Here is a 23,746-nt window from a genome sequence, read left to right as displayed (position 1 = left end):
AAGTAGGAGTCTGAGAAACAAAATAGTTATTAACTTGTTGATAAATCACAGAACAAAACTGGGCAAGAAATATATTTTTTGGCAAATAAAACAGTTAAACCCTGGCATGGTTTTTTCAACCACCTGGCTGAGCAAACAGACAAAGGTTTGAAAGTACTTAGCAAGAACTTGTTTCTTCACGGTGAAACAAACGTGGTCATGCAAACCTTTACATGCTGTTTAAATCTGACTCGATTAGTAGTGGCTTCTCACAGTGATATTATAATTATAGAACTGTAAGGTCTACAGGAAAAAAGTATTTACCTTATTAAATAGTCATTATTGAGGAGTTATTGGAAAAATAAATGTGCTCAACATTTATGGGACACCATGTATATGGTGCATCTACTGATGTAACAATAAATAGCTTATGTATACTTGAACTTTATTTATTTAACATCTGTCAAATTACATATGCAGTACAGCACATATTTTTTACATTTATGAAATGATTAAACAGGTTACACATCAAAGTGGTAATACTACAATAATATACCTGGCCATGAGCTTCTGCCCCTGGGTTATAGAAGTTTTTGTTAACGCATGTTAAAACAATACAAAATGTGTTTGAATAAGTAGAGTTTGTCACAAAATGCATGACAGAAAGGGCATCCTTTACATTCTCCTGCCTCTTAGCTGTATTTAGAAAGAATGTACAAGCACATGATTAATACTAATACATGTAGAAACAATACACAAACAGGCACTTAATATCAGTACTTTACATTTTGGTTAAATTACACATTCTCGAACAAAAACTGACAGCGAAACACTTTTTGAGGATATAAGTTAGCACAGCGGAGTGCAGTATTCGCAGTTTGATTGCCAGATAAGACGCTTGCTAATTCACCTTCAATTTCATGAACGTAACCCTCGATCCAATTGCTGTACCCTTTGTTGTGTGCTTTTAGGAATTTGCTTATCATTATTTGCCCAGTTATCGATGTCGTGTCCTGAGGGCATCAGATTATTGTTAATGGTTAGGTTTAAGGTTAGGTTTTAGGGCAGGGGTTGCTTAAGGTTAGGGTCAGGTGCATGGTGGCTTGATTTCATAGAGTTGCCAAGATCTGGAGTGAAAGGTGGGAGTGTTTGGCAAATGCCCTTGAATCATCAGCTGCCTCGGGACTCTTTCTAGGGGATATTCCTTTACGCTGCAGTAGCTAGCAGTCCAAGCCTCGTTTTCCATTCCAGCATGGCCGCTGCATGAATAAAGTCCATTGTCACCTCACTTATAGGGAGGTGGGCACCCTTCATTACTTAGCTGTGCAGTGAAAAACACAGTATTATATTTACATATCTTACATCTTGTCATGAGTAGGTACTGTAATCCCTTTTTTCTTTTTTTTTTCTTTTTTTTTAAATCGGGTCAGTTATTGTATTTTGCTTCATAATAACTGAATATATTTTATTTAATGTGCAAAATTCATACAGTATAAACAGAAATAATGAAAAAACATCATAGTGTTACATTTAAAGTTTAACACACTGTAGATCTACAGTACAATACAAATTGGACAGAAACTGTGTAAGCAATGTTCTATCCCTTGTTCTTCTGTATTTTGGTGCCACTACTATACCGCACAACAATGCTAGTATTTAAAATGTCTTGCTCGCAAACATTTCATGTTTTCCAGTACGTGTCTTGTGGCTCTCAACCATATGGAAATTTTGATATGCCGCTCAGGAAGTTTGGCCACCCCTGGCGTAGACTGAGGAAGCATGCTAAGAACTGTATTGGAATGCTGTTTTGTAAATTGCCAAATACGTTGTTCCAGTCCTTTTGTTTTGCAATAATGTTCACATGTTTTTTGTGTAATGTACATGCAGTACCATACTTTGGTGTTTTAAACACTGATGTACCTGACTGTTCATTTTGTAATTGCACAATGTTAATAAAGCAACTACAATGTTGTATAGCCAGTCCCTCTGAGATCTGATATTTGTACATATTTCTGATAGACCCTTGGAACCAATGAAATCAGATATGAGGGGTCAATACGCTTGTTTATTTATTTTTTTTAGCCACATTGTGAACCACCTTGTCAGAGCGAAATGTAAAGAAGTAACTCTGCATAAAGATGGCCCGCTTGGAGAGACTGTCTTGGAGTGTTACAACTGTGGGTGTCGCAACGTTTTTCTTTTGGGCTTCATCCCTGCCAAGGCTGATTCTGTTGTTGTACTGCTGTGCAGGTAAATTGAATCCTTTCAATTCAAAGAGATAAATCCATTATAATTCTAATGCTGTAAAACTGCAATTTTCAAGCCTGTTTGTTTAATTGTTCTCTTACTATTTTATTGAAATTGAGTGATTCCTATTGCAGTTATTGTCTCTCTTAAAGGGCTGTGAACATGGAACTGCTCTTCAGTTCTAGTTTCCTGCCATAGACCTATGTAATGTGGGCTAGATCTGCCAAAAAGTATTGTAATAGAAAATGCCAGCACCATCTAGTACACAGCAGCATATTGTCAGAAAAAGAGAATCCTGATCCAAAAAGATGGTGCTGACTTACGCTTTATAAAGACTCTTGTCTGATCTGTCTAATCTAGTCTGTGTTACATGTATATGTGGCAGGCGACTAGAACCTGAAGAACAGCTTTTTGAATTCGGGTGGAACTTCAGTGACAAACATTTCAACAAATTTTTTTTATGTCTTAAATTTGAAGATATTGGTAGAATGTCAAGTGGAAAAGCGACTGGTAATGAGAAATCGTTCATGTGATATATGTTGAGTTGCTAATATGGTCCTTTTAAAATTCAGACAGCCGTGTGCCAGTCAAAGCAGCCTGAAGGATATCAACTGGGACAGTTCTCAGTGGCAGCCCTTGATCCAAGACCGCTGCTTCCTTTCCTGGCTGGTAAAGATTCCTTCTGAGCAGGAGCAGCTGAGAGCGAGGCAGATCACAGCTCAGCAGATCAACAAACTGGAGGAGCTCTGGAAGGTAAGAGAGGCAGCTTGTGACTGAAGCTGAAACATCCTTCAGAGATGGGAAACAAATAAGGTCAATACATAATAGTATACGGTGGCATAATGAGGCCTCTATTCAAAACATTTAGGCAGATTTATAAAAGGACTCTGCATGTTTTACGACAGTAAAATGGATGCTGAGGGTTCTGAATTCTCACACAATGGCATAAACACACAATTAACATGTGATTTGCGGGGGCAGTGTCTCTGTGCGCTTTAGCCCTTGATGCATATGTAATTCTGGGGCATTCCTGAATGAAACCACTAAAATTGGGAGGTGATTTTGCAAATTATGTCTCTTAAATATTCGGTGTAATTTATTAAAGCCGCCGGTAATCGTGGGCTTCGTATTTGCGTAATTATTTTAAGAACTCTGAAAAGCAGACCTTAATTTGCCGCACTCAGACAGTAGGCTATATAATAGGCAAGGTGATGTGGGAGACATCGTTTTCAAGGACAGAGAAACATTAAATAACATTTTTGAAAGAGCTAATTTTTTAAACCTTTCTGATCAAGTCATTTTGTAAATTACAGTTTACAATACTGGTACCGTTTTGCAAACTCCAATTTTCAATACATGTTTCATAGCTTACATGACAAAACAAAGTCTGCAAATAGAGAATCCAGGTAAAAAAACTTCTTAGAAGCACCTAAAAAGGTCTCCCCAAAGTGGCAAAGCAAGGTTCTAACGAGAGAGAGCCTTTACTTCTTAGAGTGTAGGCATTATTAAAAGAACGGTGGAGGAGATTAAGAAAAAGATGGAACGATATTCCAAGGAGCACGAAAGAAAAAGTCTCCTATACAATGAGGGCTAAGCCTCCGCCGTTATTTTAGTAATACCTACAGAATGTATTTTTGTAATGTGGCATTCTGGTATTTAACAATACTGGTTCAGACAGTATTGTTAAATTCGAGTTGGAAAGAAAACGATAAAAAAAGACAGAGGGACAGATGACGCAGTTAGTGTAGCTAGAGCAAGCACAGTTTCTCGACCATATATACCATACAGGTATGCTTTTAAAGTCGTACAGAGTAAGAAATACAGACAAACATAAGAAATAGGAGAGTTGTAACGGCATAAGACTTTAAGAAGTATAAGTCATAGTTAAACTGAAGACTGTTCATATGAAGCTGAATGGAGTTCGAGCTTGTAACAACTTCATGTGTTACAACTAATGCTTGTACCAAAATCTCCGATTCCATATTGGTAAATTTCAGTTTCTCTTCCGAGCATCTTCATCACCATGGCTAGTACCAGGCTGAGGTCTTTGTGTGCCATTCATTTTCTTTTGGAATGTGTAGCCTACACACGCAGGGTTGACCCAAACTCGCTATTTTATTGAGAAGTGTGTAATGCTCCGTCTCTAATTGCAGTGAGGGGTATTTAAATTGGTTGATTGCGGAATTGCCTGCTCTACCTAATCAGTGTTATAAATTAGGTTGTTATTTTGACAGTGAGTGCAGCTGGACTGACCACGCCAATTACTTTGTCGGTTTTTCCCCTTTTATAAATTTAGTCTTAAAAGAGAACACGTAATCATTGAATCAGCATTCAAACAACAAAAACAGCACTGAAGAAATGCTTTGTAAATATGAAGTAGACTGTTTCCCAGGTATTAAAATAAATTTGAACATGACTGTGGGACACAAACTTCAATATTGGTTTGAATGTGTAATTTTATGGTTTGTATGAAGAATTTCACCTCTTGTTCAAGTTGGATTAAGTTTATTGTTAAATGTTGATGGTCACGTAACTCTGGGTCACTTCTATGTATTGGCTTCACATTTGACATCCAGCTTTCTTTTATTATCTTATTCTACTTACTGTGAATAGGCAATGGTTAGCTACTTTTTCATTGCACTACCCGTTTGGGTATGAATGCTATAACGGGGTTCATTCCCCTAAAATTTGTATGAACCTTTACAATCAAATTATTGCACAGTATAGTAAAACTAAAACATGCTGGCATTTTGTAGTTAAGCAGTTTCTTTAGTTTTACTGTGATTTTTATATTGAATTAATAAGGTACAGCAATGCTTTTTTTTTTTTTTTAAACTGGTTTGTGTAAAACTAGTTTTGTTGCCGAACTCTTAAATGTTCGATAAAATGTACAACTAACAGAGGGGTTAACATGGTTTTGAGTGATTTCTTTATAACAATCCTATGTACTGTATTGGGAATATTTTTGTTAAGGAAACTCTGGGAAATCTTTTAAAATGAATTAATCTCTGCAGCCCCAATAATGTTTGTGTTTCCTCAGGAAAACCCTTCAGCCACTCTTGAGGATCTGGAGAAACCTGGAGTGGATGAGGAGCCACAGCATGTTCTACTCCGCTATGAAGATGCCTATCAGTACCAGAACATCTTCGGACCGCTTGTCAAGCTGGAGGCTGACTATGACAAGAAACTCAAGGAATCTCAGGTGCGATAGTAGAGCCATATCTAGTACTTTAAATGTTAGCCAACAATTTATCCTATACTGTTAATAATATGCAGACCAAATATAGGTGTTAGCCTTGGTGTTGATGTAGTGTCATTTATTTTGTATCCAATATTTCTTTTCTATACATAATTACTTGCTTTACATATATAGGCCTGTACATTAATACTGTAATGTCATTTCATATTATGGCTTTTTTGGTTGATTACAAACATTTCCAATAAGTATAAACATGTTAATACTATGTTTATGGACTGTCCATTATAAATCCAGCTGAATCATAAATTTAAAGAGAATCAATATAATGTTCTAAAGGTATAATGTTCCATCCTTTTTTGTTATTTAAAGATGACACTCCTATTGTTCACAAAGCACATTTAAACATGTCTGGGACAGGAATAATGTTTTGTTTTGTAATTTATTCTTGGAAAAAAAAAAAAAAATACTATTTCTTGCTATTGTCCTTATTTAGTAGGTCTTGCCTAATTTAATATTTGATAAAGGTATACAGTCAGCACTCGGATGTCTTTTGCCCAGGTACACGTCGGTCGTGTTTTACAGTCCGTGTATTAAGAATAACATCAATCCCCATTGTATGTATGCATGTATGTATGTGTATGTATATATGTATATATATATATATATATATATATATATATATATATATATATATATATATATATATATATAAAAACAAATGAATGCACTTGCCTGTGGCAAGCTCGGGTAATGTAACAGTTAATCAATAAACATTTTTAGATACTGTTATGTATTTAATTTTTTTTATCTGTAGTTATTTTTGTGCATTTTAATTTGCAAGTGAACATCTTAGTGTTGAATCCTAACTTGGGATACTGTAATTCAGGAAACTTTTTTTAAAAACATTTTTTAATCTTTTGGTTTTTGCTTAATTGCATTGCCTTTTATGTTGTATGCAATTCTGTGCATGGAGATTTCATTTTGCTGTTGGGTCGTTAATGGGGAATTTTACATATTGCTACAATACGTACCGGATTTAAATGTATACTGTTACAGTCCACGTGTCTTCTGTTTAGTTTTGGTGTATTTTCAGAATCATATCGTTCTGAATTAAAATACTTCTGTTAAAATATATTACTCTACCAACAAAACCAATACAGTACATCTAAATGGAACCCTGCTTTATTTTAAAACGCAGTCCTTTCAGATATGTATTTTTGATATTGTCTTTTTCAGGGAACACAAAGATTCAAGGGTTGGAACGGGCGAAAATTAAATAATCAGATATGCGTCATACGCGTTTAACCATCACTGAAGTCAAAATTTTATAGGGTTGGATATGTGAGTGCTGACTGTGTCAAGTATTGCCTGTGTAAACTGCAATCTGAATGAGTATCTGTTTAAATTGTGACTCACTCAATGCTCTGCTTCTTTCGTAGACACAGGATAATATAACTGTGAGGTGGGACCTGGGTCTCAACAAAAAGCGAATTGCCAACTTCTCTTTGCCCAAGACTGACTCAGGTGGTAATATTGTTCGAGTTTATACTAATTTTTTTATTTCTTTGGAAAAAATAAGATATTGTCAATAGACTGTGTAAGCAGTAGCCTAAAAATTTAAAATAATTTAAAGGCATTTGTATTCCCTGTGTATGTAGGGACTTGATATTTTCATGGTTATATGAACTCAGCATTTTGAATCTTTAGTGACAATGCCATTGACCTCTCACCTAATATAACTGCCATATTGAAGTCATGAGATGTTTTGTGGTTCTACTGTATATAGACAGTACATTATTGTACCAATGTTTGGAACATTGATTAGCTGTGTTTTGTTCCTTTACATTTATAGTTATTAATAATCCCTTAAACTATTCAGCATAGCAGCATATATAAAAGCTGGACCAAGACAAAACTGCCGGGAAACGGCACTAAATCTATTTAAAACGTCTTGAAAGCTGCACCACACGAGTTATGTCTAGTTTTATATATTAAACATAATTCTCAATATGAGGTTTTTTAGTCCCTCTTCCGGGCAGTTTTGTCTTGATCCGGAAGCATTTTAATTTATAGAAGAAATATGTAAAATCATCTAATGATGTTTCTTTTCACAGGTAAACTGTAGACGGAGTAATTGTGTGGTGTAGTTTTCAAGGCGGTTCGCATTTGTCTGGCATTCGTCTACTCCCTGTTTTCATATACAGATTGTATGATGAAAGTATTAATTGCAGTGTGAAATTGTAATCACTTTAACTAAATCAGGGATTGTTTGAATGTTGATATCTCAGATGTACATTCTCTGACTTAACATGTAAGGAAAAAATATAGAATTAACATTTTTAATCAGACTAAACAAATGATTAGTCACACAATCCCACACAGCATGCAGTTGTACATTTCACATTACTGTTGCTTGAAAGTAATATAAATCAAAAGAAAAAAAACTTAAAGTAACTTGTAACAAACTTATATTAGAACGAATGTTAATGTACTCTCTTGTTGAGCCATTTTTCTTTAAAGCAAGGGCTTTTCAAAGCTATGTCCCGATGTGTGTACAGCTAGCTTTACCGGAGGTATTACACGTAGGTAATTTATGTGAAGGAATAAATTCGGAGTCCTGCTATCATGGTAAAAAGGGTGGTATTAACGCAAATTCCTAAGAACTTGTCAAACACCACAGTGAAAATGCCATTTGGACATTTTTGAATTACAGCAGAAGCAAGGAGTAAAGTTTGGAGGAGTGATAACACACATCCAGTCTTTACTACAGTTTTACCACTGGTACATGAATCAAGCCCATAGTGTCTTTAGTTGGTACACAGCTGTATTCTATGATTCTGTCAAAGTCAATGAACCCCTTCCATGTTGCTTTAACTTGATGTTTACAAGCTGTTCACTCTGATATGGTATCCCCTTTAGATTATGCCCCCTGTTTGAATTTGTTTTTGTTCACAAAGACACCCATTTCAGATTTGTAGTGCGGTGTAAAGTGAAACTTGCCCCAAGTACTCAAGGAGTACAGTAAACCATTTTAATCAGTTTCCCTTTGCTTCTCAGACATGCGTTTAATGCAAGGAGATGAGATTTGTCTGAGATACAAAGGAGACCTGGCTCCCTTATGGAAAGGAATTGGACATGTGATCAAAGTTCCAGACAGTATCCTTTCATATGCTTGAATAATTAAACTTTTTATACCTAACACATGCAAGTATTTAAACATAACTGTGAATATGATGTCAAACACTTCAGCTGTATTCTTTCTAAAACAAATTGCTATATTTAATTTCTGCCTTAAACTACTTTATGGGTAGATAATGAACTGCAAAAAATAACTTCAATGAGGTATGCTTTTTTTTTTTCCTTAGTTTTAAGATTTGTCTTGCTCGCTTGTTGGGTGAAGGATGATTTCAAATCTTCACAGACATTAAGTGCCTAAAAACCACAAATTGTGGGTGTTGTCGAGTGATTGAAAATGAGACATTTTGTGTTTTGTAAGTGGTCTTGTGGTGCACAGGAGTCAAATATGGGTCAAAGGTCTAGTATAATCTTCTAGATGAATGTCATTTTGAAGTCACTACTGTGATATGCCTTTTTTTTTTTTTTATAGAATGGCTCAATATGCAAATATAGCCTTCATCTATGTATTGTATTGTATTTTATGTATACAGAGCATCAAAGGAAATTTACCACTATTATAACATTTGTTTTGAAAAAAATGAGGTAATATATGGTAATGTACATGATGGACATTGACACAATGTTTTTGATTTATTTTTAATCACTCAATCATTCATCCTTGACCATGCCGTGCTTGAGTGACTATTACCTGAAGCATATGCACTTAATCACCTAATTAGTGAGAAAGTTGGTTGGACACTAGATTTGGAGTGATTTTAGCTGTTGAAATGCAAGCTTGAATAAAAGCAATAAAGAAAATCACAGAAAAAACAATATGCCACGTCTGTCAAGAGAGCAGCGCCTTCATGCAATCGGCATGTTGGAGGCTGGACTAGGGCAGCATACTGTGGCTCGCAGTCTTGGGTGCTCGCAGCCAGCGATTTCAAACCTGGCGAGATGATATAATCAGACACACTCTGTCAATGACAGGCCACCAACTGGGAGACCAAGAGTCACAACACCTGCCATAGATCGACATATCATTTGCAGCACCTTCGTGATTTCAGTTGTTAATCAGCACAATAAAAAGTCACTGCACCTGCTCCAAAATTTTGGCATTTTTCAATCACATCTAGTGAATTTTATCCAAATATAATTGATGATCTGTGTGTGTGTCTCTGTATATATGTATGACAGTTTAAGTTTGCTAAACATAATTGGGTACTTTTCTGTTCTTTGCACTGCAAGTTTGTATTGTATGACTGATATAAATAGTTTAACTGAAGTTGGTCCTTAACAACACTAAGATTATGGAGATGAAATTGCTATTGAGTTGAGAAGCAGCGTTGGTGCCCCCGTCGAAGTTCCTCACAATTTCCAGGTCGACTTTGTTTGGAAATCAACTTCCTTTGACAGGTAAGATGCTTCATGATTACACATGAAGTAGAATACAAGGAAAACCCATTTCAAGGGTCTTCAGTCTTCTGAAGTACAGAAACTAACAGTACTAGTGGAAAATGAACCAATCATTTAGTCAAGCGTTTAAGAATCTCACACTTTTCTTACTTGCTCATTGTGATATATTGTGCCCCTATGCTTCTGCTCATCCAGTTGGATATCAATCTGGGTTTGTCCAGAGGTTTTGAGTGTAACAGTGGCTTGCAAATGACTTTGGAAATGCTCATGTTTTTGTGCTGACTTCGTTAGATATCCTAGATTGCTGTAGCCAGTGCTGTTCCATATCACCTTTTCTGTAATGAACAAAATACAGTTCCACCAGTATACTTTTTCAATTGACATCTTCCGGTAAGCCGCGGATACCTTTCATCATTAGAATTATGGAAGTGCTGAGTATATCCCTTCTCTTCCTATGTCAGTTTATATATTTGTGGTGTATACCTCCATTTTTTTCTGTGAAATTAGTCACTAAATCGACTATGATGTCCCCATTGTCTGACGTTTTTTAATTTATAAAAAGCAATTTGAAATTTTATATAACAAAGGCGTCTGCTAAATAAACTAATAATAATAATAATAATAATAATAATAATAATAATCGACTCTCCCATTGGTTAAACCTACTAAGACCTTCAACTGTTTATGTCCCGCCTCCGCTCACTTTTGATTGGACTGCCACGGAGAAAATGCAAATCTATTGATTTTATTTTGTATACAAAAATAAAATTCTACACGATTTTAAATTGTAAGAAATTAACCTGCGATCAACTCTTCAATTGATTAATCGGTCTGATTAATCCGTTAAAAGGAGTAGCCCTAGTATATACATTACATTGCTACAGGAACAGATATAAGCAAACCTTTCATGCAGTGTTTGTTTGAATATTGCAATATTTGACCCTGCTTTACTGATTTAATATGCTGAATATTGATTATTGCTTAAATTATTCAGCTACTGTACAAAAGCCTTTCACTAATTCACTGTTTTAAATATTTCAAGTAAGGCTTTTACCTTGTCAACGGGCATTTATTAAACTATTTGCTTCTTGTTTTGAATCTGCTTTCATGCAGGATGCAAAGTGCTCTGAAGACCTTTGCAGTGGATGAGACCTCTGTTTCTGGATACATTTACCATAAACTGCTGGGGCACGAAGTGGAAGATGTCATCATAAAGTGTCAGCTGCCGAAGCGCTTCACTGCCCATGGGCTCCCAGACCTTAACCATTCTCAGGTTGCGTTTTGAGCTTTTAGTCAAATTCCGGAAAAGTTTAGAGCACGCTTTCTATTTTGAATTTGTTAGAATAGAATGCTTTTTTATACCCGCAGGGGATGAAATGGGGGTACAGTACAGTGGAGGCAGTCATACAGTACGTCTGTATGTCACACTTTACATTTTTCCATGGGAAGTCGCTTACTCAGTTGTAATGAAACTATCACCATTATTTAGCATATGTTATTGAGAAGATTAGGGTGTCTGTCCGTACATTTGTCCATCTAAGTCACACTCACATTTGTACGTGTATCTTGAGAACAAGTTATTTCATATACATTACCATGATACACCTCGGCATATCACTTAAATGTTAGCATCTGAAAAACTGCGTATTAAATTGTGATTTAAACTTGGTTTTAACTATCTAGAATTGATTATTGGAAGTATCAGATTGTGGTGATATATGGGGGTGCATCTGTCTGTACAACCATCTATATGTCACACTTGCTTATGAAGTTTTACACAATTTTGCCGTACTGTACCGTAATATAATACTAAAACTTTATTTGCTTAGCTAATTAAATCTAGGTCTTAAATACTACTCCCCCAATTCCCATGAAACTATTCAACCATTTCTTAATATAATAGTATACATGCTGTTGAGGTTACTAACAGGCATCAACTGTTTTCATACCTCCGGGTTTAATTTTGCTTTTACAGCCATGGTGGGGTTGTTTGTTGCTGACAAACTAGTTTAATGTGCATTAACAGTGGCATTTTCTCGCCTGTGTTCTGTCCAGGTTTATGCAGTGAAGACTGTGCTTCAGCGTCCTCTCAGCCTTATTCAGGGCCCCCCAGGGACAGGAAAAACTGTTACATCTGCTACCATTGTGTACCATCTGGCCAGGCAGGGCAATGGGTAAGAGGTGTCTTGACTTTACCATTCCATTTTGTACATGCCATCGAGATAGAGAGTGGAATACATAAATTACTAATTTCTCTTTAAAAAACATTTTTCAGACCAGTGCTTGTGTGTGCTCCAAGTAACATTGCTGTGGATCAGCTGACTGAGAAAATTCACCAGACTGGACTTAAAGTTGTAAGGCTTTGTGCTAAGAGCAGGGAAGCCATTGATTCTCCTGTATCTTTCTTGGCATTGCACAACCAGATCCGTAACATGGATAGGTAAGATTACACACATTCCTAGCTTTAAAAAAATATTTGGGGGAATGGACAATATAACTGAATTGCCAAGTGCTAAAATATTATAAAAATTCATAGTAAAATGTTGTAATGCAACATGGGTTTTTCATGTTTAAATATTTTTTCAAAGTCTTAAATTACTATTCTGTTATTTTGAATTAGCTGGAAAGCAAAAGTATAATTTTGTACCATATTGCATTACAAAGATCTCTCTGGTGTAACATGCAGAGCACCCCATCAAATTGCCTATTATTGAAAGGAGAGAAACACTCTTCTGTATAGTAAAATGTTTATTTAATTCCAGTGTTATTTATGCCTTTGTTTGCATGATCTGTTCTTTTATATGCTAGTTTTTGATTATCTTTCAGCAGGTAATAAAACAGCAGATGTTTTTTTTTTTTTATTGGTAATTTTTAAAATTGTGAATCTTGTATTTCAGTATGCCTGAACTTCAGAAGTTGCAACAGCTGAAAGATGAAACTGGGGAATTGTCCTCTGCAGATGAGAAGCGCTATCGAGCATTGAAGCGCACGGCTGAAAGGGAGCTTCTGATGGTGAGACTTTCTCTCATTTCTGAGTCTTGTTCCTTAGTTTGACTCCAGCAGGTATTTCACAGTTGTGTGTTTCTCTTTTAGAATGCTGATGTGATCTGCTGCACCTGTGTTGGAGCCGGGGACCCACGTTTAGCTAAAATGCAATTCCGCTCAATTCTGATTGATGAGAGTACCCAAGCTACTGAACCTGAATGCATGGTGCCTGTGGTGCTGGGAGCAAAACAGGTAATGCAGGAATAGGTAGACATAGAAGCAACATCAAACACAAAGACACCATCCAATGTACATCACAAAGATTCTCCAACACAATATTAAAATATGTAGAAATGTTTATATATATATATATGGAACTGAAATTGTCCTTGTGCACTGTAAAGCAACATCAGTTTAAAATGAATATTTAACACTTGGTAGGATCTAGAACTTGCATAGTTAAATTGAGCGTCCAGTTGCACATCTTTTTTCATTCCACATTGTATGTTGAAAGAGAAAAGAACCTGAGAATTCTAATTAGTAAAGGGTATGAGCAGATAAAACACAAGCATTTTTATCAGAGTAGATTAAGTGATTTTCTTAATTAGACCTTTTTAATTGTTTTCAGCTCTTAAACAGTTGTAGAGTTCAACTTAGCTATAACATTTTCAAAGTTACTTGAACTCCTGCTACTGTAAGAGCTGAAAACAATTAATGATCTAATTAAGCAAATTATTAGTTCAATTAAGGGCCTAGTTAAGTAATTGAGAGGTCAGTTGGAATGAAAACCTGCAGACACGGGTCCCCAGGACCAGGGTTGGGAACCACTGGTTTAGAAGACAGGTCTCAAACCCCAGTGCACTAGAACTCCCATTTTGAAACAGTCTTTTAAACTTAGAAGTTTAGAGAGTTGTCAGTGTTTTAACAATAAAAAAACTACAGTATGTTGTTTAGAGAGTTGTAGCAGCACATGGGGACGCATAACTCTAGGTGCTAACTGATTTTTAGTTTTTATTAAACGGGACATTTCTGGTTAAACGTTTCGGAATATTTGTGCTTACAGTTTTAAAAGTCTAAACTATTACAGCATTTGTGTAGACTTGCAGCTCTGTGCATGTAAACATCTGTGTTAATTTCAAGAAAATTACAAATAAGCATATTGTCCTTTTTTTATTTGATATAGTTGATCCTTGTTGGTGATCATTGCCAGCTAGGTCCTGTTGTCATGTGTAAGAAAGCAGCCAAAGCAGGTCTGTCCCAGTCTCTGTTTGAACGGCTGGTGGTGCTGGGGATCCGTCCCATTCGTTTGCAGGTACAGTATCGTATGCACCCAGCACTCAGCGCCTTTCCATCCAACATCTTCTATGAGGGTTCCCTTCAGAACGGAGTCACTGCAGGTAAGCTCTAGAACGAAATCCAACAAGTCTGACATTGTGTTAGGGCTACAAAATGTAAGAATGTAAAGACAGTTATATTTGAAAATCGAATGTGCTTATTGGGTGCCTTCTGAGATCTTACAACACGCCGCAAAAGAGTGAAAATGTTGTGACCAAAATATCTAGAATTCATTAGACTTAAATTCCTTGTATGTCTAGAATGTATATCCAAAGAGCATTGGATATACAAATGGACTGCTGGTGTAACCAGGCTATTTGTCTTTTGGTATGGATATTTACTGTACCCAGGTCTGCCTTCTACCCAGATGAGAGCTTTCATATAGCAAGAGAAACTGAGATTTTGTGTTGAATGGGTCACTAATTGTCTAAACCACCAAACAGATTTTCAGTACAATAAACATACTTTTTTTTATTTTTCTCTCTAGCTGACCGCATTAAGAAGGGGTTTGACTTCCAATGGCCACAGCCAGACAAGCCCATGTTCTTCTATGTAACTCAAGGACAGGAAGAAATTGCAAGCTCAGGAACTTCTTACTTGAACAGGTATGTTTTGAAATTAAGAGTTCAATTCATTTTAAAAACATTTAAATTAACATGTTGGAATGTTTGTAACCATCAGAAAAGCCTTTGTGGGAAGCCCTCCATCACTTTTTATAAAATTCCACACGTGTAAGTGTAAAAGATTGCGTGTACAGCATATTTTTGACAACTGTTAAACGTTTAGGTAAAATTCTAAATGTTGAACACTGGGCTAAAATATTTAAACAGCAAATGCCCATATTTTGAATACAAAGAGGCTGTGTGGTCCAGTGGTTAAAGAAAAGGGCTTGTAACCAGGAGGTCCCTGGTTCTAATCCCAGCTCACTCACTAACTCATTGTATGACCTAACCTTGTTGTACTCTGTCTTTTGGGTGAGGCGTTGTTGTAAGTGACTCTGCGATGTGTAGTTCACACACCCTAGTCTCTAAGTCGCCTTGGATAAAGTCATCTGCTAAATATACAAATAATAATAACAATGAAGTTCAGTTTTGTCAATAAGGAATGAATTGATATTAAAGTGAACATGTAGATTGCAGGTTTGAATTACGAATGGCTGATTCAAGCTTGTTTTGTAATTTGTGAGTCATGTTAATGTGTAACCTTCTTTCTCACAGAACTGAAGCTGCTAATGTGGAAAAGATCACCACAAAGCTTCTGAAAGCAGGAGCCAAACCAGACCAGATTGGAATTATTACGCCCTATGAGGGTCAGCGCTCTTACTTGGTGCAATACATGCAGTTCAGTGGCTCTCTGCACACTAAACTTTATCAGGTATTGTAATATATCTCAGAACTCGTGGCATTAATGTTGTATATTCTTAGTTAGTTTAATATGTATGCTATTGTTCCCACTAGGGATAGGGGCAATAGGGCCACACTTTCAATTTGTGAGTGAAGCAAAAAATACAATTCCAGATACCAATACCACTTGCTTTGGATTGGTACTGCTCTTTGTTTTTATTAATAGCAATTGCTGTTTTTTCCCAGGAGGTTGAGATTGCCAGTGTGGATGCTTTCCAAGGACGTGAAAAAGACTTCATCATTCTGTCTTGTGTCAGAGCTAATGAACATCAGGGTATAGGATTCTTGAACGATCCCAGGCGTCTCAATGTGGCTCTTACTAGAGCAAGGTATGAGACCATTTTTATTATATATTCTGTAGGAGTAAATTCTGATTTTCAGTAGGGAAGTTCATTTTCGTTTTTAATTTACAACATCTAAAACCAATGTGTACAAACTTCTCCATATTGTGAATGTTTGTAAGCAGTCATGAAAGCCATCATCAAAGCCCTCCGTCACTTTTTATATAAATTACTGAAATGTGTATTTGTGTATGTGTACAGCATTTAATTGCTAGTGGAAAGAGAGTTTTGAAATGAATGTGAAATAAATCGAAGTACACTGTACACTCACTATTATATAAACACTAAGACTACCTATGTTTGGCATTCATATTTGACAACCGTTGAACTAAAAGGTACACTTCTAAACCTATATCATTTGGCAAACTCTGAATGATTATGGGAGTTTGGGTTGTTCTCATGATAGCGAGAGAAATTCAGAAGTTTTTTGTGTCTGTTTTTGTGTAGGTATGGTGTGATTATTGTTGGCAACCCCAAGGCTTTGTCCAAGCAGCCTTTGTGGAACCACCTTCTGAACTATTACAAGGAGCAGAAGGTCCTGGTTGAGGGACCGCTGAACAATCTGCGAGAGAGCCTCATGCAGTTCAGCAAGCCTCGCAAGCTGGTCAATACTATAAATCCAGTGAGTAGCTGATGAAAATGTTATTCATGCTTCATACAACAGCAGCCTAAGCTGTGTTAATATACACTAAAGCATGCATATACTGCTGAAAGTGTAAAGCCATGCACTTATACTACAGCCCCAGATGAAACCTGCATTACAGTTCAGTTAGCTTTCTGTGCCCGGCTCAGTTCAGATAGCTCTCTTTCACTGCTAAGGTTCGATTTTGGCCTCTGTTTACTAATGCTAGCTGCGTATAAATATTCTCTCTGTAACAGAGCACTGTTACCTGTTGAAAGCTATGAAAATTTATTTTGTTTTGCTTACCTTTTGTTTCACCGTTTCTCGGATGTAATATTTAGTCTCTTAGTTGCCATTTTGAACATTCAATTGGAGCACTCTGACATGCAGGGAAGGGAATACTTTTTAATAATACACTTCAATCATTTTTGTCCAAGGCTTTGCATGCAAGTCAGTTATGATCTGTGTTTTTTTTTTTTTTTCAAACTCTTTTAGCTGTTTTTGACATCCAGTAGGTTTTTGGTTTCCCATTTGTGCAGCCATGGGAACAGGTCATACCATTATTGCATACGTTTTTATTTTATTGAATTGTTTTTATAACTGTTAAATTCTAAATCAAGTGTATTCTACAATTACACACAATGTATAAAGAATCCAATGTATTGGGAGGCATTAAACTTTCTTTTATCGATCATTTTCCTGGTACCCCCATTGTTGTCATGGTTGGTTGTAAGTGGCAGATCACATCGGAGTAGAACTGCAGCTTATGGCTTTCAGAATTGCAATTATTTAATCAACATGTTAGCTTCAAAGTGATTTTAAAATAAGAGTTCTCATTTTAGTATGCTGGTTTATTGTAGCCCGTTATTAGAATACATGAAACTCTGTGGATAAGCCTCTTACACATCAATGTGTGTGTGGTCGGTGGAACCTGAGTCGTTAGCTTGTTTTATTCACAGTGTATAATTTGTTGCAGGGAGCACGGTTTATGAGTACAGCTATGTATGATGCCAGGGAAGCGCTCATCCCAGGATCAGTGTACGATCGGAGCAACCAGGGTAAGTGTGCCATATAATACTGTATGTGTGAATTGGCAGTGTTGTAGCAGGGAAAAAGTTACATTGATGAAAGTGTAAATTGAAACATTTGTTTACATGATTGACTTTCTTGTACTGTTAAGATTGCTAAATATACATATTTTAAAATGCTTTCAATGAGAGAACATTGTTTTCCAAAGAAAATAAATGTACATTTTTGAAAGTCAGTTTCATTTAGGATATGGTTGCCACCTGTGTCCATTCAGACTGTGTGAGAATGTGACCTGCCAGCCCTGCCTACTCTCCTGGCAGAATGGAAAGGTCACATGATGCCATGAAGAAAGCTGTTGAGTCCCGGCACATAGGATACTTCAAACAAGCTAAAAGCCTGGTAAAGGCAGCTTTAGAGAAATGATGACTAAATATTGGAGTAACAGAACTACTCTGAATGATTACAAACACCATCAAAGAGCAATGAAAATGCAAGAAGCAGTTCAAATGATATGTAAAGCTACTTAAAGGGTACCTGTAATGGCAGTGAATATAGAATCATTTCAATAGAAAACATGTGGCTGAAAACGTTTGACACAATTTAAAGCTCCTGTTCGGCCAATTTACAACATAAAAGCATTAAAACAACGTTAAGCTTCTATGCATTGGTGCACAGGATGTGACGTCGGGTCATTGATTTCACTATTTCTGAACACTGCTACCCTTATAGCTGCAGCTGTAAGACTACATTTATATGATTTCTATTATGAAACCTGATTTTTATTAAGTGTAACAATTTCCAAACTGCAAAACGATAGTAAAGAGAAAACAAAATACATTTTGTGTTGACATCGTAGCAGGATTTATGAGAACTGCCTGCTGTGGAGTGGTGTTTTGGTTTTTTTTTGCATATACGGTATGATTGCTTGTGATCACTTCAACTTTCTCTGCTGGCACATGCATGATCGAGGACGTTTTTCTAAACGGAATGAAGTTTAAAAAAACATTTGGAAGCAAACTTTCCTTTAATTCTGGCCACTGACAGAACTGCAGTTAATGATACAGAATGTAAGAAAACAGTAATTTCTTTAGCGCTACCTTAAACTATTTCTCAGGGAATGTGTTAACCATGATTTGGCACACTTCCTTGAATATATTATAGTAAAATGTGTAAATCTGAATTTTTGTTGCAGGGCGCCCTTCGAATATGTACTTTCAGACCCACGATCAGATCGGAATGATTGGTGCTGGTCCCAGCCATGTTGCTGCAATGAACATTCCCATCCCCTTCAATCTCATGATGCCACCCATACCTCCCCCAGGATACTTCGGCCAGGCTAATGGCCCGGCAGCAGGTGAGAATAAACTGTGATACCAGAAAACGGGGTGCCACACTGACATGTATGTTAGTTGAAAAGAACAAATATATTATGTGGATGAAGTCCAGAGTTGTTCATAAAAAGGTTTAAAAAGACAATGAGCGGTTGCTGTATATTTTAAAATGTATCACACAGGTGCTTGCTGTATTAGGAAGTACAAAGCGAGTTGTATGTGTTTGTGTATTTAATACATAGATAGATCTATCTATAAAATATATATATATAATATATAATATATATATAATAATATATATTATCATATATATATATATAATATATATATATATATATATACAAGAAGTCTGGACACACAGGTGACCCCCCCCCCCATTTATTTTTTACCTAATTAATTTTTATCACAAACTTGTGTCAAAAACAACACGTCGTGGACCCAACGAACCATATTTTGAATTTACATATTTGATATTTATCATAAATATATAATTTGCTATTCTAATATCCTGCAAATTGTACATTTAGTCTGATCAATTGTAGTATTTTAGATTTTCAGTATTGGACTATAATTGTAAATGTGTGTTTGTTTTTATCAGGCAGGGGGGCATTGAAGGGGAAGGCTGGCCGCGGAGGACGCCAGAGAAATCGTGGCATTGGCAATCAGGGAAATAGCCAGTGCAACCTGCCTAACAGCCAGGCCAGTCAGGATGCTGCGTCCCAGCCGTTTTCACAGGGGCCGCTGACTCAGGGCTACATCTCTATGAGCCAGCCATCTCAAATGAGCCAGCCAGGCCTTTCTCAGCCAGAACTGTCACAGGTAAACAGGAAAAATCATCCAAGCCTTGAATCTCTGCATACTTAACAAAAATAAATAAATGAGTGAATTCTGAAATGTAGGTCTACGAAATAATTGACATTAATACTTGCATCTCTAGTATGGAAAACTGCACTCTAACCTGCACAGAATCGGAAATTTTAAAGGATTAAAAATAAATATCAAATGCCAGGAAGTGTTTGATTTAGTAATTCCATCTCAGGGAAATTATTGTGGAAATGTAAAAACAAACAAAAAACGACTTTCTCCGTCAGATTGCATAAATCGAATTCTACAGCATTCTAACACACCAGTGTAAAGATCCACAAACCATTAGCACATTGGTATTTCATTTTGCAGTTCTACGGTAGGGGAGATGCGATCAAGCAGGAAATGATGCTTGCTATCTCTTTATGATGAAATCTGTTGCTTCTACCTTTTTATTTCCACTGCTTTTGTTTTTTCAACAGGACAGTTATTTGGGTGATGAATTCAAGTCCCAGATTGATGTGGCGTTGTCACAGGATTCTACTTACCAGGGTGAACGTGCTTACCAACATGGCGGGGTGACTGGACTGTCACAGTACTAGATTGTAAGCATCATTGTTTATGAAGTGCTGGCAAAACATTTCATTAACTTCATGGATCCAATATCATTGGAGAAACCTTGAAATGCCTTTCTTCCTGTTTTTTTTTTTTTAAAGCTGCACAGAATCTTTTCTTTATACACATTCATAACTGGCTGCTCTGACATTGGAAGTTGTGAACATCATCTGTCTAGTGATACAAGGAAATTAAAGATGACTATCACGTCAATAATATATATATATATATATATATATATATATATATATATATATATATATATATATATATATATATATATATAATATAAAACCATTTCGTAAATCAGTTCTATTAATGAATACCTATTTTCATAGTCGGTGGTCCTGAGTGCATATTTTTCTTCCCGGATCTCATTTTGCTGTCAATCTTGGATTTGTTCAAATCCAACGACAGAATGGCCAGGTGAATCCCACTTCTCCAGTGCTGAGCATATACAGAGTTCAGTCAAAGTAAATTTAGGTGTAAACATTTGTTGTCATTTGTGGAATAACTACAGCACTCCATGAACATGCACCTGAGATCAATCGATGCTGGAATCTAGGTCATCGTATCAGCTCTGTACCTGTGGTTGTATCCCTAACCCTATGATTGTATCCTTTTATGTCTGTGTATGACGTTTCAATTTTGATTTCCAGGTTGTGGGAAGAGGAGCTAAGCTTGAGATGAGCTTAGTTCATCAGCATTTTAATCTGGGAAATAAAAAAAATAAAAAAAGGATACCTGTTTTCCACTGCTACAACTGAAGCACCACTGTGTGAAAGCAACAGGAGAGAGAAATCAACCAATCAAGAGAGAGGAGAAAGACAGACGGACGGACGGACGGACGGACAGAAAAGGAGAGCGAGAGAAAGACCACTGCTAGCACACTGAGACACGGAGAAGGAAAGGAGGAAACACTGGGTGCGTGGTAGCGCCTGTCGCAGAAGGCAGGGGACCTGGTCTTCAATCCTAAACAAAGTTCCTCCCTATGAATCGAGCTCCCCAAGAATGACTGATTGTCTGAGGACCTTACTCCACTGGCAAAGAGTGAGAGAGAGAGAGGGAAGGACCTCAAGCAATTGATAAGCTCATTCTTAAATCTCCGTTATTGGAGCAAGGGAAGTGCTTAAAGCGCGCAAAGAAACTTTTTACCTCAAAGTTGATCTGTTTACACAAGGCATCCCTTTCAGTCGACACCGTACTGAAAAATGTGGCAGCGAAACCAACTTTAAAAGCAGGAGAAATACATGTCTAATCTTGTAATCCATAACAACTACGCAGTAAAAAATTCCCTGGGTTCAACTTTGAGTTGCAAAGTTTTCTGTTTTAAGTCTGATGAGAAATTCTTGATCTACATGCTTTTGAAGCATTTGAATTTCACCTGCTTTTCTAAATCAGGTCTTTCATAAGGTGGTTTACGAAGTATGAGGTTAATGCACTGGATTTATAATGAGGTTTGTCTCTTGAGATCTTAGCGGTGAACCTGAAAGATCTATAGTCGTGAGACAATTTCCAAAGTCAAACTTTCTTCTTGTAGAAAACCAGCATTGAAGAGAACTAACTTGGTGTAATTTGAAGTTGCAGCAACGGCTTAATGATCTTCTTAATGAAGGAAAGCAGTAAATAGTAACGTGGCCTTTGCGCTGCCAATGGAGGAGGATTTTCAATGTTTTAAATGCTCTGTACGCTTTAATCGGCTACTGTCCGAATTCTGAAAAGGGGGTTGATTTTTTTACAATGCCTTTGGCTGTAAGGATAAACCTGCTTTCAGTGCCTCCCTAGAACACAAGGAGCAGTTGATAGGGAGCTCATATATACTGAAGGAGTCATACAGCTTAAGTTAAAGCAGGTAAATGAGGATTCAGTAGAAAAATAAATTAAGGAAGGAAGGTGGCTGAATGTAGTTTAAACCCAGTAAGGCTTTATTAGAGAATAGATGCCCTAACTTTGTGCATACCTTTTATCTTGCAGGGAAATTTGAAAGTATTTCCAGTATGTACACACAGATCAGTAGCAGACCACAGGACTGATGCACAAACTATCACAGTGTAACATGGTGGCATACTGGAAGCACAAAACTGAAATCTTTTAACATTCAGAAAGAACAATTATGAATGTTAGTGTGCCCAGTCCTTAACAAGTGGAAAGTTCTCATTTTATTTGACCAATATTGTACTTTCAGCAGTAAAGTTTTAAGGTAAAGTGTTCCCAGATTTCCTAAAATTCGATTTAGTTACAAATAAAGGGTTATTAAATTAGCAGCCTCCATGTAAAACTTGTGGAGAGCAAGATATGCAAGTGTATACAGCACCATCAAATAACAGAAGTAAACCTACTTCGTTTAAAATAAAAAAAAACATTTTAATATCAAGACAGATATAGAGTTAGATTTGCCATTTTCCTTCTGGAATAATCGCAGGTAGTTTCTGAATAGGAGGGAGAGGAGCCTATTCCTGTACTGTTTTTATGGAAATGTTTTCAGATTAAGATAAAATAATTAAGATAGGAAACCCAAACTGCACCAGCCGATCCTAACTCCTACTCTGCACAGCTTTCTAAAGCTATGAGTAACACCAGATTAAGCCGAGCTGCCCTTCATTTTTCTTTTTCGCTTGGTTAATTCTGTTGTGTGCTGATTACATTCAGGACAGACAGACAGACAGACAGACGCAAGCCACCTTCCTTCTGTAAAAAGAGTTGCCATAATAAAAAAAAAATAAAAAATACGGACTTGCCGAAGGGCTTTTCTTTCATTAATTGCATTTTTTGTTTTGCCTTTTGGTTGTGGATCTAGGCTGTATTCTGCCTGTTTTGTAGAAGTAGAGGCTTTCACCCTTTGAAATGTGATTGCGTACTGTAACCCCCTCCCCTTTTCACTGGTTGGAATGATTGCTTCTTTGTGCTGTTATTTTATTAACTGTTTTTGTTTTTGTAGCAGCAGCAAGCGATTGTTTTATTATCCATGCAGATCGATGCATGTACTGCGTCTGATTTATTAAATGGAAAGTAGTTTTTGAGTTTTGTCCAAGTTGTTTTAAATGTCTTTAATAAACTATCCTAAGTAGCTTCTGCAATAAAAGATTGTGTCTGTATTTGTAAATGTGCTGGTTTCCTTGTTTCTTGTGAGATTTTTATCCAGCATTATGTATATTTTACTAAGTAAGATCTTGCATAAAGCAAGTAAAACTATTATCTGTGACCATTGTAAATGGTCAGTGTGTCTTAGTTTAATTAGTTATATATGTATTTATTTATTTATTACACATACAGTGCCAAGAAAGTTTTTGTGAACCCCAGTGATAATTATGGAAACTCCATAG

At 36.5% G+C, this 23,746-nt stretch overlaps 1 protein-coding gene across 4 annotated transcripts in view; it reads left to right on the top strand.

The window, feature by feature from the left end:
- Positions 1 to 23,518, top strand: part of LOC121301326 (regulator of nonsense transcripts 1) — a 30,303-nt gene extending 6,785 nt beyond the window's left edge. The window contains exons 4-24 of one of the 4 annotated variants that reach the window (XM_041230604.1): positions 2,062 to 2,229; positions 2,799 to 2,979; positions 5,267 to 5,428; positions 6,871 to 6,952; positions 8,483 to 8,581; positions 9,850 to 9,958; positions 11,072 to 11,231; positions 12,014 to 12,132; positions 12,234 to 12,398; positions 12,856 to 12,970; positions 13,052 to 13,195; positions 14,127 to 14,340; positions 14,766 to 14,883; positions 15,496 to 15,652; positions 15,868 to 16,010; positions 16,470 to 16,644; positions 17,621 to 17,702; positions 18,866 to 19,027; positions 19,603 to 19,823; positions 20,291 to 20,413; positions 21,083 to 23,518. In XM_041230604.1, coding sequence (XP_041086538.1) covers positions 2,062 to 2,229; positions 2,799 to 2,979; positions 5,267 to 5,428; positions 6,871 to 6,952; positions 8,483 to 8,581; positions 9,850 to 9,958; positions 11,072 to 11,231; positions 12,014 to 12,132; positions 12,234 to 12,398; positions 12,856 to 12,970; positions 13,052 to 13,195; positions 14,127 to 14,340; positions 14,766 to 14,883; positions 15,496 to 15,652; positions 15,868 to 16,010; positions 16,470 to 16,644; positions 17,621 to 17,702; positions 18,866 to 19,027; positions 19,603 to 19,823; positions 20,291 to 20,410 — 2,896 coding nt within the window. In that variant the 3' untranslated portion in view covers positions 20,411 to 20,413; positions 21,083 to 23,518. Of the gene's footprint in view, positions 1 to 2,061; positions 2,230 to 2,798; positions 2,980 to 5,266; positions 5,429 to 6,864; positions 6,953 to 8,482; positions 8,582 to 9,849; positions 9,959 to 11,071; positions 11,232 to 12,013; positions 12,133 to 12,233; positions 12,399 to 12,855; positions 12,971 to 13,051; positions 13,196 to 14,126; positions 14,341 to 14,765; positions 14,884 to 15,495; positions 15,653 to 15,867; positions 16,011 to 16,469; positions 16,645 to 17,620; positions 17,703 to 17,919; positions 18,073 to 18,865; positions 19,028 to 19,602; positions 19,824 to 20,290; positions 20,414 to 21,082 lie in introns of those variants that run through there. The other 3 variants (XM_041230603.1, XM_041230602.1, XR_005947609.1) reach the window with 3 other exon arrangements.
- The last annotated feature ends 228 nt before the right edge of the window (positions 23,519 to 23,746 follow it).

Source organism: Polyodon spathula, chromosome 27 (genome assembly GCF_017654505.1).
Source record: "Polyodon spathula isolate WHYD16114869_AA chromosome 27, ASM1765450v1, whole genome shotgun sequence".
Taxonomy (NCBI): domain Eukaryota; kingdom Metazoa; phylum Chordata; class Actinopteri; order Acipenseriformes; family Polyodontidae; genus Polyodon; species Polyodon spathula.
Note: the sequence above shows the minus strand (reverse complement) of the source record. Positions and strands in the feature narration are given on the sequence as shown.